General features: G+C 36.7%; 1 protein-coding gene across 1 annotated transcript; it reads left to right on the forward strand.

Annotated features, from left to right (window-relative positions):
- The first annotated feature begins 3,462 nt into the window (after positions 1 to 3,462).
- spata7 (spermatogenesis associated 7) lies at positions 3,463 to 11,690 on the forward strand. Its single transcript, XM_084743238.1, has 12 exons — positions 3,463 to 3,684; positions 4,657 to 4,719; positions 4,841 to 4,930; positions 5,447 to 5,494; positions 7,241 to 7,344; positions 7,546 to 8,012; positions 8,135 to 8,180; positions 9,008 to 9,129; positions 9,235 to 9,285; positions 9,863 to 9,940; positions 10,032 to 10,089; positions 10,470 to 11,690. The coding sequence occupies exons 1-12, from the start codon at positions 3,534 to 3,536 to the stop codon at positions 11,100 to 11,102; spliced, it is 1,911 nt and encodes a 636-aa protein (XP_084599364.1). The 5' UTR covers positions 3,463 to 3,533; the 3' UTR covers positions 11,103 to 11,690.
- Positions 11,691 to 11,909: the final 219 nt, after the last annotated feature.

Here is an 11,909-nt window from a genome sequence, read left to right on the forward strand (position 1 = left end):
TAGAAAACGTTTAGGTCAAATTATTTTCAGGGAATACGTTATTTTCAGTAAACATTTACCGATATTCAATTTTAACTCAATGTAAATTCAATTTCACCAGATTGAATATATAACTCAAACTTTCGCACTTTTGTTTTGATGATTCTGTAGCCAAGATGTCCTGCAGGTGTTACAAGTCAGGTTGCATTTAAAGGACCGCATTCATGTGTTTGAATATTTTTGTCCATCCATTCAAGCATGTCTTACATTTTCTTAATAGGTTTTCTAACCTGCCCACAGATAACAAAGATTTTCATTCACTCCAAATGAACTGTGTGGAAGTGAGCTTGCAAAGACCTTGATACAATCTTCACCTGGAAATGCAGTATGACAATTGTTATTTAACAGTTTTTACAGCAAAAGCTAGTCATTGCTTTACATTTGCACAGAGTTCATAAACTGCTCTGACTTTTATTCATTCTGATGGACTGTGTGAAACTGAGCTTGCAAAAACCTTAAATGTGTTTTTTATTTTGGTCAAATTTATGTTACTGTAACTTACTTACTTGTAACTACTGTATCTTTAATTGCAAATGTATTTCAGTGCTAATAATCTTTGTTTAACAGTTTTTACAACAAAAGCTTGTCACTGCTCTACAACACACACAAAAGAACCAGAATGCAATATGTTTATAAGAGAAAACACCATAAAAACAAGCACTTTATAAAGTTACTTATTGATTAAATAAACTAGACTAGATTGGATTCAGCTACATTGTCACTGAACAGAGTACAGAAACTGAAACAACAAACTGCAGTTTGGCAGCCAACCAGAAAAGCAAAAGTGCAGAATAATGTGCACATGAATATGCTAAAATATATACAGTAAGAACAAAAAGATATACAGTGCAAGTGCAAACACATAACAAGTAATAGCACTAGTCTGACATTACAAAATAAATAGCTGGATGTATGATATGAACACAATGTTTTGTAGATGAGATATATGCAGTACAGACATTACAATATATGTGAATACATTACAGGTCAGATATACTGTATATAGTGTGGACATTAGTATAAATAGGTGAAAGCATATAGTACAGTGTGGTACTAGATAGGAGCCAGCAGCTGAGGCTGTGTCATAAATGTATAAATAATGTATAATCAATAAAATCAGTGCTTAAAAAATGGAAATGTAAAACGAAGAGTAAAAATACAACAATGACTTCGTATGACAGTGACTATTTGGAGGGGATTTAACTGATGATACTGACAGAGCTGGCCAAAAGAAAAAGACATGGCTGCCCGGAAAGTAAAGGAAAAATTTGGCACCCTTCATGTGGATATCCAGTCAGCACTGATGGTAAATGTAGTCAGTTGACGCAATTAATTCCTCAGTGCATACTATATTGGCGGAGATTAATTCTCCTGCTGCAATATCTGTGGTTCTTCCTGCATCCAGTGATGTCAGTGATATCACTGGATGCCAAGAAGAACTACGGCCTATTTCAGTTTGGATTTCTTGTCTCCACCTCTGGAAAACCAGGGGGCATGCTAGATCAGTATTTTTGCCACATAGTGCTCTGTTCTGACCAACAAAGAAATAACTTTAAGCAAGGGTGGTGATTCACAGCATCATGGGCATCAGAAGATTGTGCACAATGCATGCTGGTAGATGTAGGCACTCCTACCACAGCTCCGCAAGCCAGAGCACTCAGTTTTGTCTATGAGTGCACTGAGGAATTTATTGCTTCGGTTGACTAGATTTAGTTTCAACACTGATTGTTTGTCCACATGAAAAGTGTCACATTTTCCCTTTAAAAAAGCATTTCTGCACAAATGAGTTCTTCCGAAGATTTATTGAGTCTATTGTGCATTGGGTTGCGATGTTTGGCATTTTTGGAAAGTGGAGCCTCATAAAAAAAAAAACTTTGGGAAACACTGCTCCAAATAATGCCAAAACATGTGTGCTAATGAAGCTGGTGCCTGTCCACATCGCTCACAAGATGGATTCAGTGTGGGAAACATCTTCATGAGTCTCAGTTTTATATTTTGAACTGTAACAATCCATGTCTTATGCATACAAAATGGTCATTTTTTTTAACTAATAATAAATTCAAACTGTTAAGCACTAAACAAAACTAACCATGGGGCTAACTATGCTGTTCAGACAGTCTGTTTCATGTGCTTTCACACTACTATTAAGTACACACAGTCCTTTTTTGGTAAATGACGTGAGGGGTTAAAAGGTCTATCACACAATACAAGGAACATAGCAGAATTAACAATATGATGCTGACAGAATGCTCCCATGACTGATGTGTACTCAGAATTTATATTTGTTGCACTCTGTGTTTTCCCACATTGGTCTGTTTTTCACACTATTACTATAAATGAGGCAACATTGGTGGTTTTTGTTTTCAGTCAGCCAGATGGTGTATGTGCACCACAAAGTGTCCTGAAAACATTCCACCGGTGATAAACAAGATAGGCCACCAGTCATCTCATGGTTATTCATAAACGTGGTGCATCTGGTGGATATTTCGGACCCTGGAGGAGTTGAATAGAAAGAAACCGTCATCAGTGTCCCTGTGCCTCTTCTGATATCAAAAAGTCAAAATTCCTGTTGTTTAAACAGATTATCATTGGTAATGTATATACCTGATCCATCACTCACTGAGAGAGAAATGCCAACAAGTCTGTTTTTCTAATGACAAAATAAAGTCCCAAATGTTTCATGCATTAGTTCATTCCGCCGTCTTCTCTCATGTTGACAGATGGTTCAGACCTAGACAGAGTCCCTAGAACATGTCAAACAAATATAGATCAATTTTACTGTTACTGGGCCCTTGAGAGCTGTTTGCAAAGAAATACATTTCAGGCAGCAGTCTTGTCTCTTCCAGATGACTGCATGGAAGACAATTGTATTAAATTATGTGTCAGTACAAAGTACAAAACAATTTCTATGTAATCCTGTTCTTAATAGCAGGCAAAGGGGCTCTAGTACACTGTTTTATGACCGATGTGGACAATATAAGCTTGTTTTTCCTGCAGTTTATTGGCTTCGCTCTGGCTACACTTGCTACCCACAATGTTGAAACACAAATATCACTGTGGAATGTCAGTCATTTTATCTACTTTTCTTTTAGCTGTCTTTAGCATGTGTGCTGTGTACTATGAACTCATAATAATTAATACCACTACCTATCCTATCTACATTTTTAACTATGAGTTTCTATTATATTAGTTGAGTACAAAATTATATCTTGTACTTCTTGATAAAAAGGCATATTTAAAAATATATTTATACATTTAATTAGCGGAAATATGCTTTAAATATGAGTTTCCATTATTAGTTGGTACTTTTATCTTGTGTTTGTTCCTGCAGTCGTCCAGCAGATGGGGCTACTTGGGGGTGGGCGGTTTGAGCGGCACGTTCTTCCTCACGGATGAGCGTGATGACGAAGGCAATCATAGCAACCAGCATGGCGACGGGGAAGCTTTGCTCGGCTCCTCATCTGCTTATGAGCTAGTATTAGCTTGTCACTTTTATGTTACTTGATTATCGTACAGCGTTAAAATGTTTACAGTCGAGTACACTGTCAGTTCTGATTGTGTCCGAGCTCTGCCGTCTCTGCCCCAGGATATTTCTGAGGAAAATGGGATACGCTGAGCGCAACATTGACATGGACTCGAGAACAGGTAGTTAAGCAATACTGTACGATTAGCATTAGCTAGCTATTTAGCTAGCGGTAGTTAATCGGCAGAGGGAAGCAATTCTAATTGTGCTTAGGTAGCAACTCAGAGATAAACTCATGTTGGCAGCGTACACACTCTCTAATATGGCTTCAAGTTTCCCGAGACAGTAGTCAGTCATACACCTACACTGATAGTGTGAAGACTTGGCTAAACTTGTAAAACATAACTACAGTAATGTTAGCTTCACTTTTCTGTAGCCCTATCGAGGATAACGTTTGCTATTTTCACAGTGGTATTAGCGTTATTTTTTTATATTTCATTCACATTTATTACTGTAAACACGATCCATATTAACAAAAATTATGTATAAATTCAAATTAAAGTGAAATTGATAAATAATAAATTTTGCTAATTAAAATAATGAAAATTTTGATATTTTAATGTATTGTTTGCTTTACACGTGCTTGTAGATTCAATATCTGTTCAGAATTTATATTGAATAACAACTCCATACAACTGTTAATGTTAATATACTGGAATTGGAACAGAAATGTATATATTGTTATTTTTAAAGTAATAGTAAATATAAGCTAATACAGTTTCTCTTAATTGTTTACACATGAAACACAAATGCGAACACACACACAAACCCAGAAATTCACAAATCACTTGCAAAAGAAAGCACTGCACTCAAAACAATGTTATGTCTTCTCAAAATGAAATCTTCTTTTTGAATGACACACACCATCAAAAGAATAGACATTTCTAAGAACCAATTGAACATCGTTGTGCTCAGTGGAGAACACTATAGTGAGCAGGAAAGAGACTAGTCTTAGTTTGCATTTTCAGTGTTACACTACATACAACAGCCAGTTGTAAACTAATAATATAATAATCAAAGAAGCTGTGTGCACCAAATGCTTACTTGATAACTGACTTAAGCCTAAATGTTATTGAAACTGTCATTCAATTTAGGCAGTGTATCATCTGGACTGGGGAGCAGCTCTGGTATGAGAGGACGGACTTTGAAAAGTAGCCGTAAGTGTTAATATGTGTTTATATTAAAGTGAGAAATTAGTCAAATGAGTGCTGGTCATTTGTAAGATTAAAGCTTAATTTTACATTGTACTCTATGTTGTTCTCTGTCTTGTGTTTTTAGCTTTCTGCCCTCGCTCCACCAGCAAGTTGACACAGTCGATCGTTAAAGACCACATGGTGTCTCATTACAAAAAGGTTTACTCAGCTAAAGGTGAGCTGCATGACAGGAATACATTATGATCCTTAATTGACATTCGATAGACCAAACTAAATCAGCTCCCAGTATATATATTATGTTCATATGTTGAAGTGGTGAAAGGAACAGTTTATCCCAAAATCCATAATACATATTTTTCTGTCCTTTAGTGCTGTTTATCCACCTTGATGTTTTTGGTGTGAGTAGCAGATATTTGGAGATATTGGTCATAGAGATATCTGCCTTCTCTCCAATATAATGGGACTAAGTAGCACTCAAATTTTTCTTGGTACTTTGAGCACCACAAGCCAAGTGCCATTTAGTCCCATTATATTGGAGAGCAGGCAGACATCTTTAAGATTGATATCTCCAAAACTCTGCAACTCACACGAATAAATAACTTTGTAGGCCTGGGAAAAAATATGTACTTTTGATTGTGGTGTGAATTGACCCTTTAAAACCTGTATCTCTGTTGCATTATAATTAAATTCATACTATGTTGTGATCTAATATATTTGCCTTGTTCCACAGCTGCCATTGATGCCTCAGTACCCAAAAGCTTGATACTTAGTGTGAAGTGTAAGTACCCACGTATACTAAACACTAAATATAACTACTAACAATCACATCAGAATCAAAGACAAAAAAATTCTCTCTGAACTCACCACTTTACATCAGTGTAAGCCAATTCAGGAAGACATGAGTCATTACATGCAGAGGCAAATAAACATTAATACAGTGCAGCCACTCATCACATACAGAATGCAACTCATTATCTTTAATGGCAAATGGTTCAATGCTCTCTACTTATGGTTGTGTATCATAATTGCTTCCTCACATACCTCACAATTAAGTGCATTGAGTAGGGGTGGGCAATACCGCAAAATTTATATCAAATAATACAGTCCTAGAATCACTGAAATGGTACGATACTTTTTATTATTATAAACAGCTCACATACCCATGTAGGGGAGAGCAGTGTGTCATAATTTATGAGCAACCATCAGCCTAAATATAGGAATCATATTCCTTTCTATTCCGCCACTTTCATGTTTTTGGGTTTTTTCTTTGTTTGTTTGTTTTTTCAAATTTCCTAAAAATAACTAACTTAGATCGGGTTTCAGTGAGATGAATGTTTTGTTTGAATGTCTGAATATATTCTGCTGTATTGAATCAGACTGCTGAAGTAACAACTAATGATGACCAATTACTATTTGAAAATGTAATAAATTCACTGCTATATCACTGGATATTACATGCCTGAGCCTCTCTGGACATACTGCCAGTGAACTTTGTCACTTCCTACGAATTAGGTGCAAATCCATTTGAACTCAGAGATGAACTGATTAGATTTTGGTGGTCAAAGTTCAAAGTCACTGTGCCCTCTAGTCCATCCTATTGTCGTGAACGAAATATCTCATGAACACCTTGAGTTAATTTCTTCAAACTTGGCATAAACATCCATTTGAACCTAAGGATAATTGATTATATTTTGGTGGTCAAATGTCAAATTTCAATGTCACTCTGACCTCAAAAATGATGAGGTGATGACACCATACTGTTCAGCTGTCTATCAGTCTTCTGTCCTTTGTAAAATGAGCGTGGACACACATGGATGTAAACAGCAACTTGACTGTGTGGCGGAGATATATAACCGCGAGCTGGTATTTTCTAGTTTGTCGTGTGTTTAAACGAATCTGTTGTGTTACCACAGTAACAAACACACATTTTCATTCACAGCTGTGAATAAGTTCCAAGCAATGCTCCTTTTTTCGTTCAGTCACTCAATTATATGTGCACGACATGCTGCACGTGCCTGACGCACATGTGGTTTGAGTGCACACAACAGACACTGGGGACGAGTACATGCACTAACATGTGTTCACGACAGTGAACATTGCTTACGCAGACAGTTCCATTCTGTGCTGAAATGCAAATAGATAAAAATGCATCAGTTTTTGGTCCTATTGATACTAGAATTGATGTTCAAACATTGTATTTTTGGCACAGATCTGCCCACGTCTAGCTCCAAGTTTTTGCTGGTTCTCTTGAGACAACCCAAAGTCATTTGAGGACATGAAATACATCACACAGTAGATTGAGGAGATGTGGGTTTAACATAAATGTCAATTACAACATTTTTTCACAGGATAACCCATGGAATGTTGTAAGAATCAGTGTATGTCATCATGTTAGATTATCCTAAGGTGACTTTTACACTTCAATAACACGTATGTGAGAAACTGCTTTGTTGCTAATGATAGTTCTACAGTGCAGAGTATACTATTTACTATGTCTTTTCATTTTTTCATTGCCTGTTTGCAGACAATGACCAGCTCAGACAGGAGCAGCTGAGGAAAGGGGGTCGTCCTCAGTCAGCTCACTCTCTCTCACAGAGGAACAGCAGAGCTTCCTGCTCCTCAGCCCAGGTAGGAAGAGTCACTGATGTGTTTCTCGCTGCTTTATGTGGTGACGTTTTATCTTATGCAGTAGCCATGGCACTGAAATCTTGAGGATTGTAAGCATTCAAAGGCTTGTAAGTTTAAAGGCTTTTAAACTTACATTATTTGGCATTCAAACTTTTTCAGCATGTACTGCATCTGTTTCAATCCAACATGTTTGCTTTTTAGAGCAGATTGTCTGTGCAGTATGATGACAGCCCCTACCTCTGCTCAAGGAGTTCCACGGTCTCCAGCCCAAGGTTTGATACCTCCTTTCATGCTAAGGAGATAGTTTATCCATCACTTAAAGGCGACTCACAGAACCAGTTTTATCACGCCCACCCAGCATCAGAAATAAAGTACCAGAGCCCTGAGAGGACTTTTCACAGAAAGCAATCGGCAGGTTCACTTGCAGTATCAGGGGATCAGAGCTGCTACAAGACTTTCCAGGACCCTGTTCAGAAGACGTACAGTGGAGACTTGCTCCAGAAACATTCAAAGCACTTTACTGGAGACAAACCATTTACGCCGAAGACCCTGAAATCAGAGAAGAGTTCATACCTGTCAGGTTATCGCTACTACAGAGCACCACGGAGGAAAGCTACTCAGGACAGCACTCAGTCAACATTGGCGCGTCAGGAGACGTGTCATGGAAGGTACTTAACCAAACATCTCAGTGAGTCTCAGAGGGAGACACTGGGCATGTGTCTTTAAAACAATTAAGGTGCAAGATGTTCTAATGCATTAAATATAACTTGAATTCTATCTTTTTATGCAGCACAAAAACCAAGGAATACTCACGGGAATTTTATGAGTCATCTCAGGTAATTTTGAGAATTTAATTTGATTATTCTGACATATTTTCAAATGTGTCTAACACTACTGTCTTTTTAATAATAATAATATACATCCCATGTTATCATGATGTCTTCAAAATACCTATTATGTATGATCAGGAGCTCAACATATTTGCAATAGAACCATTTCATAATGAGATAAGATATAGCAAATAGAGTTTACTGTTTGTAAAGCTGTAACCAGAAAATATTTGACTTTTTACTTTGATATCTGTCTGAATCATGTCAGATTTTCAACATCCATGGTGGTTCTATAAAAATGAAGAAAAACTCACATGATCCCACGCCACTTAACAACGTCATCAAACTACGTATTCTGTTATTGTACATTTAAATAAAATATTATCAAAATAAATATAAATAAATATAAACCATTTTCCAAACCATTTATATGTTAGTTAATGAACCTACTTATTGACTAACCTTTTTTTCTCTCAAAGTAGTTGGATTCATTTAAATGTATTTTCTCACATCATTGGGGATAAGTGTCCAAGGCTTTGATGCTCACACTGCTTTTCAGACATACACTGTATAATACATATCTTGTTTATACCAGGCCTAATAACTGATCCATGCCTTAGGTGTTGTCACATAATTATTTCAGTGAAGAAATAAATAAAATGGGGGGGATGTTATTATTTGGTGCTCAAGGTCAGTAGTCCTTTCATGGTTTATTGTCCCTATAAACAGCTCTGAAACTGAAGTGTTAACAGCCACATTAAACGGTTGATTATGAGTTAGCCTTGACAATATTGAATATCCCTTCTCATTTTACAGACCTTTTTGTTTTACAGGGATTTAATACAGAGCATGAGTGGTCTGAGGACGAGTTCAACAGCACACATTTCTCAACATCTAGACAACAGAGTCGAGCAAACAAGAGCAGAGACCGTGATTTCTTTGACTCCTCCTCCAGGTGAAGTCCTGGAATTGAAAATACTAGGTTGAGTTTTAAGCAGAATGTTATACCCTGTGTATTTTTTGTGTTAAGTTTTAACAGAATTTAAATCTTATCTTTTAGGGTCTCACCAGAAGGCGGGAAATCTCCTACTATGAAGAATATATCTGCAGAGTAAGTTCTCCTCGACAATGTTGCATACTTACACAGCTTTTAATTTATATAGTGGGAAGGTATTGCCATATATGTAACATTTTAACAGTGTGATGCTTCGCTTAAGTATCATCTAAATCTGTTCTGTGCAATATATCTCCAATTGCTATATCTGTTTTATGTTATATCCCTCAAGTGCCATATGTATTTCCGAGGTTTTACCCCTCAAATGCAATAATCTGTTATATGCAATATTCTCCTATTCCCAAGATAGAGCAGTACTGACTCTACATTTTCACTCTGTGTATTTGTATATCTGTGTATATTTTGCTCTCAGTATCAGCCATTTTCACTTTGTGTATATGTAGTATTTCATTATTATCTATTTTATATCTTGTGAACTATACTTTGTATAGTGTCTGTATATTTTGTATAGTTGTTACTTTTAAGTAGGCCTATAAAAATTACTCCAAATGACATTTCATTGTACTTGTATAGTGACAATAAAGGTTATCATGTCTTATATAAAATAATGTGTAATAATATAAAGCAGTGTAATAATATGTAAAGAGAATAAGGCCCATCTGTTTGTCAACAGGGAGGAAGAATTAATGTACCTCGAATTCATTTCTGCTGTAACAGAGGACATCTTGTCCAGGGGGCACATCTCTGACAGGTTTGTCATTTTTTGACTTGAATTATTATGTTCTGTGAACTACTTGGGATGAGTCCTTAATGTAAATGTAAATGTCTCTGTCCTCTGCAAGGGTCCTGGACCGGGTGATAAAGCAACATATTGACAAGAATCGGCATCAGCTTAATGAGGTGAGTATATAACTTTATGCTGAATACAATAGACTTAATTAATATGTTAAGGAAGTCTATTGAAGCCCATTAACTATTCATTTTGAATTAATATCTCAAAATAATGTGTTGTGTTAAAATAATGAGTTAGGGTCTCAATCTTATGGCTTAGTATCTCAAAATATTGTTAGTTAATTAGTTTCTCATTATTTTTGAGCTGTTATTACAATAAGGTCTCTCGTTATAATGATTTAAAGGATCCTTTTTTATCACATTGGCAGAAATGTAAGTGAGGGTCCTTTTACAAGGTTTACAGCCAACAATAAATATTTGAAACAAATTAAAAGGTTGTCACAAAGAGCACATCTTCTGATGCGCTTGATGACATTCTTTGTTTTTAGAGGAAAATGCGCCACCTTCTGGATGTGCTGCGTAAAGACTTTGAAGAGCCAGCCGACATATCCACCTGCAGTACAGAGCTTGAAAAGAAGGAGAATGGTCTGCTCGACGAATTCCTACCACATCTGGAACCAGAGGGGAAATCAGTTAAGACCAAAGAAAACAATGACCTGTTCCCTTATGCTTCACTAATTAAAGACAGCGTTTCGCCAGATTATCCTGATCCTTTATGGATGTCTACGCCCTTATGCTCTCCCAAAAGGACTGCCTCACCAACTAAAACAAATGAAAAGGATGGAGAGGATGACAATATGGAAAAGGGCATTAGCTCTCCTTGGCTCAGTGAGCATGTTTCCGATAATGCAGGACTCAGTGAGGAGGACTTCCATCAAAATCAAATAGGCACAAACGAAGCCAGCGATGAAAACCATGAATACACCACTATAACCAGTGACAATGGATGCCATCGAGAAAAAACTGAGGTCAGTTGTGATGAGCAGTCTGAAGCGCTTGAGGATCTGGGGAGAAATTTGTCAGAGTCACTTCATGTGTCCGACAATACACACGGCAATAATGTGGAGAGCACTGAGCAGCATACAAACACAGCTCCTTCTGTCAGTGATGATGAGTTCTGAGTTCCACTGTATTCAGGGATTGAATGTCATGTAATGTCTTTTGCTACCAAGTGAGTGTTTTTCCAGAGTGAAATGTAATATTTGAACTTTCTGAAAGTGTGGTTTTGAAAATGTGATTTAAGGCTGGTTGTGTTTTTACAAGCCCCACCAATGTGGTGTAGTAGGTCTGTTTTGCTTTTTTTATCTTTTTACAAAAGCACAGTGAATTTCACATCAGTGAACATAGTTTACTGACTTGAAATTTGCAATTTCCCTTTGTTTTTTTTTTCTCCATTTGGCCTCCAGAGTAATGGATTCCTAAATTCCTGCCCCATGGTAACTAGTATGATTAGCAAATTTGCAAATGAATTAGTGATATCCTTTGGTTTAGTTTGAGTGGATTGCAGTGTGCCCAGCCAGTCCTACGTATGATGTAGCTGTAATTTACATTTCCAGGTTTCTAGAAACACAGTTCTGTTATGAAGAAACACTTACAGGTGACTGTTCAGTGTGTTTGACTTGACATATGCCTCTGACATGTAGCTGTTAGGAGTTGCCTGTCACCAGAAAGTGTCTTTACTATTGCAATAAATTTTCTATTCTGCTGCCTCTTGTACACATGATTATTAAGACTACATTATTAAGTAGTAATTACTCTGCAGGCTGAGTAAGCAGCAGCAAAATTAGCATGGCCATCATTACCACATTTGATTCAAGAGATTTAAAAGATTTATTGCTATTTGAACAGGTACATGACAGTACAGGTACATTGGAATTCTTGTGCATATCTCTCAGCTTTGTAAGTAAAGGCAGAGAAAAAACAGAAGA

The sequence above is a fragment of the Lutjanus erythropterus genome, chromosome 18 (genome assembly GCF_056507025.1).
Source record: "Lutjanus erythropterus isolate fLutEry1 chromosome 18, fLutEry1.hap2, whole genome shotgun sequence".
NCBI classification, from domain to species: domain Eukaryota; kingdom Metazoa; phylum Chordata; class Actinopteri; order Lutjaniformes; family Lutjanidae; genus Lutjanus; species Lutjanus erythropterus.

Coding starts and splice junctions, on each gene's coding strand:
- spata7 (XM_084743238.1), top strand. CDS start 3,534: ATGTTACTTGATTATCGTACAGCGTTAAAATGTTTACAGTCGAGTACA. Junction 4,931..5,446: donor AAAGGTTTACTCAGCTAAAG/GTGAGCTGCATG, acceptor CTTGTTCCACAG/CTGCCATTGATGCCTCAGTA. Junction 8,013..8,134: donor CAGGAGACGTGTCATGGAAG/GTACTTAACCAA, acceptor CTTTTTATGCAG/CACAAAAACCAAGGAATACT.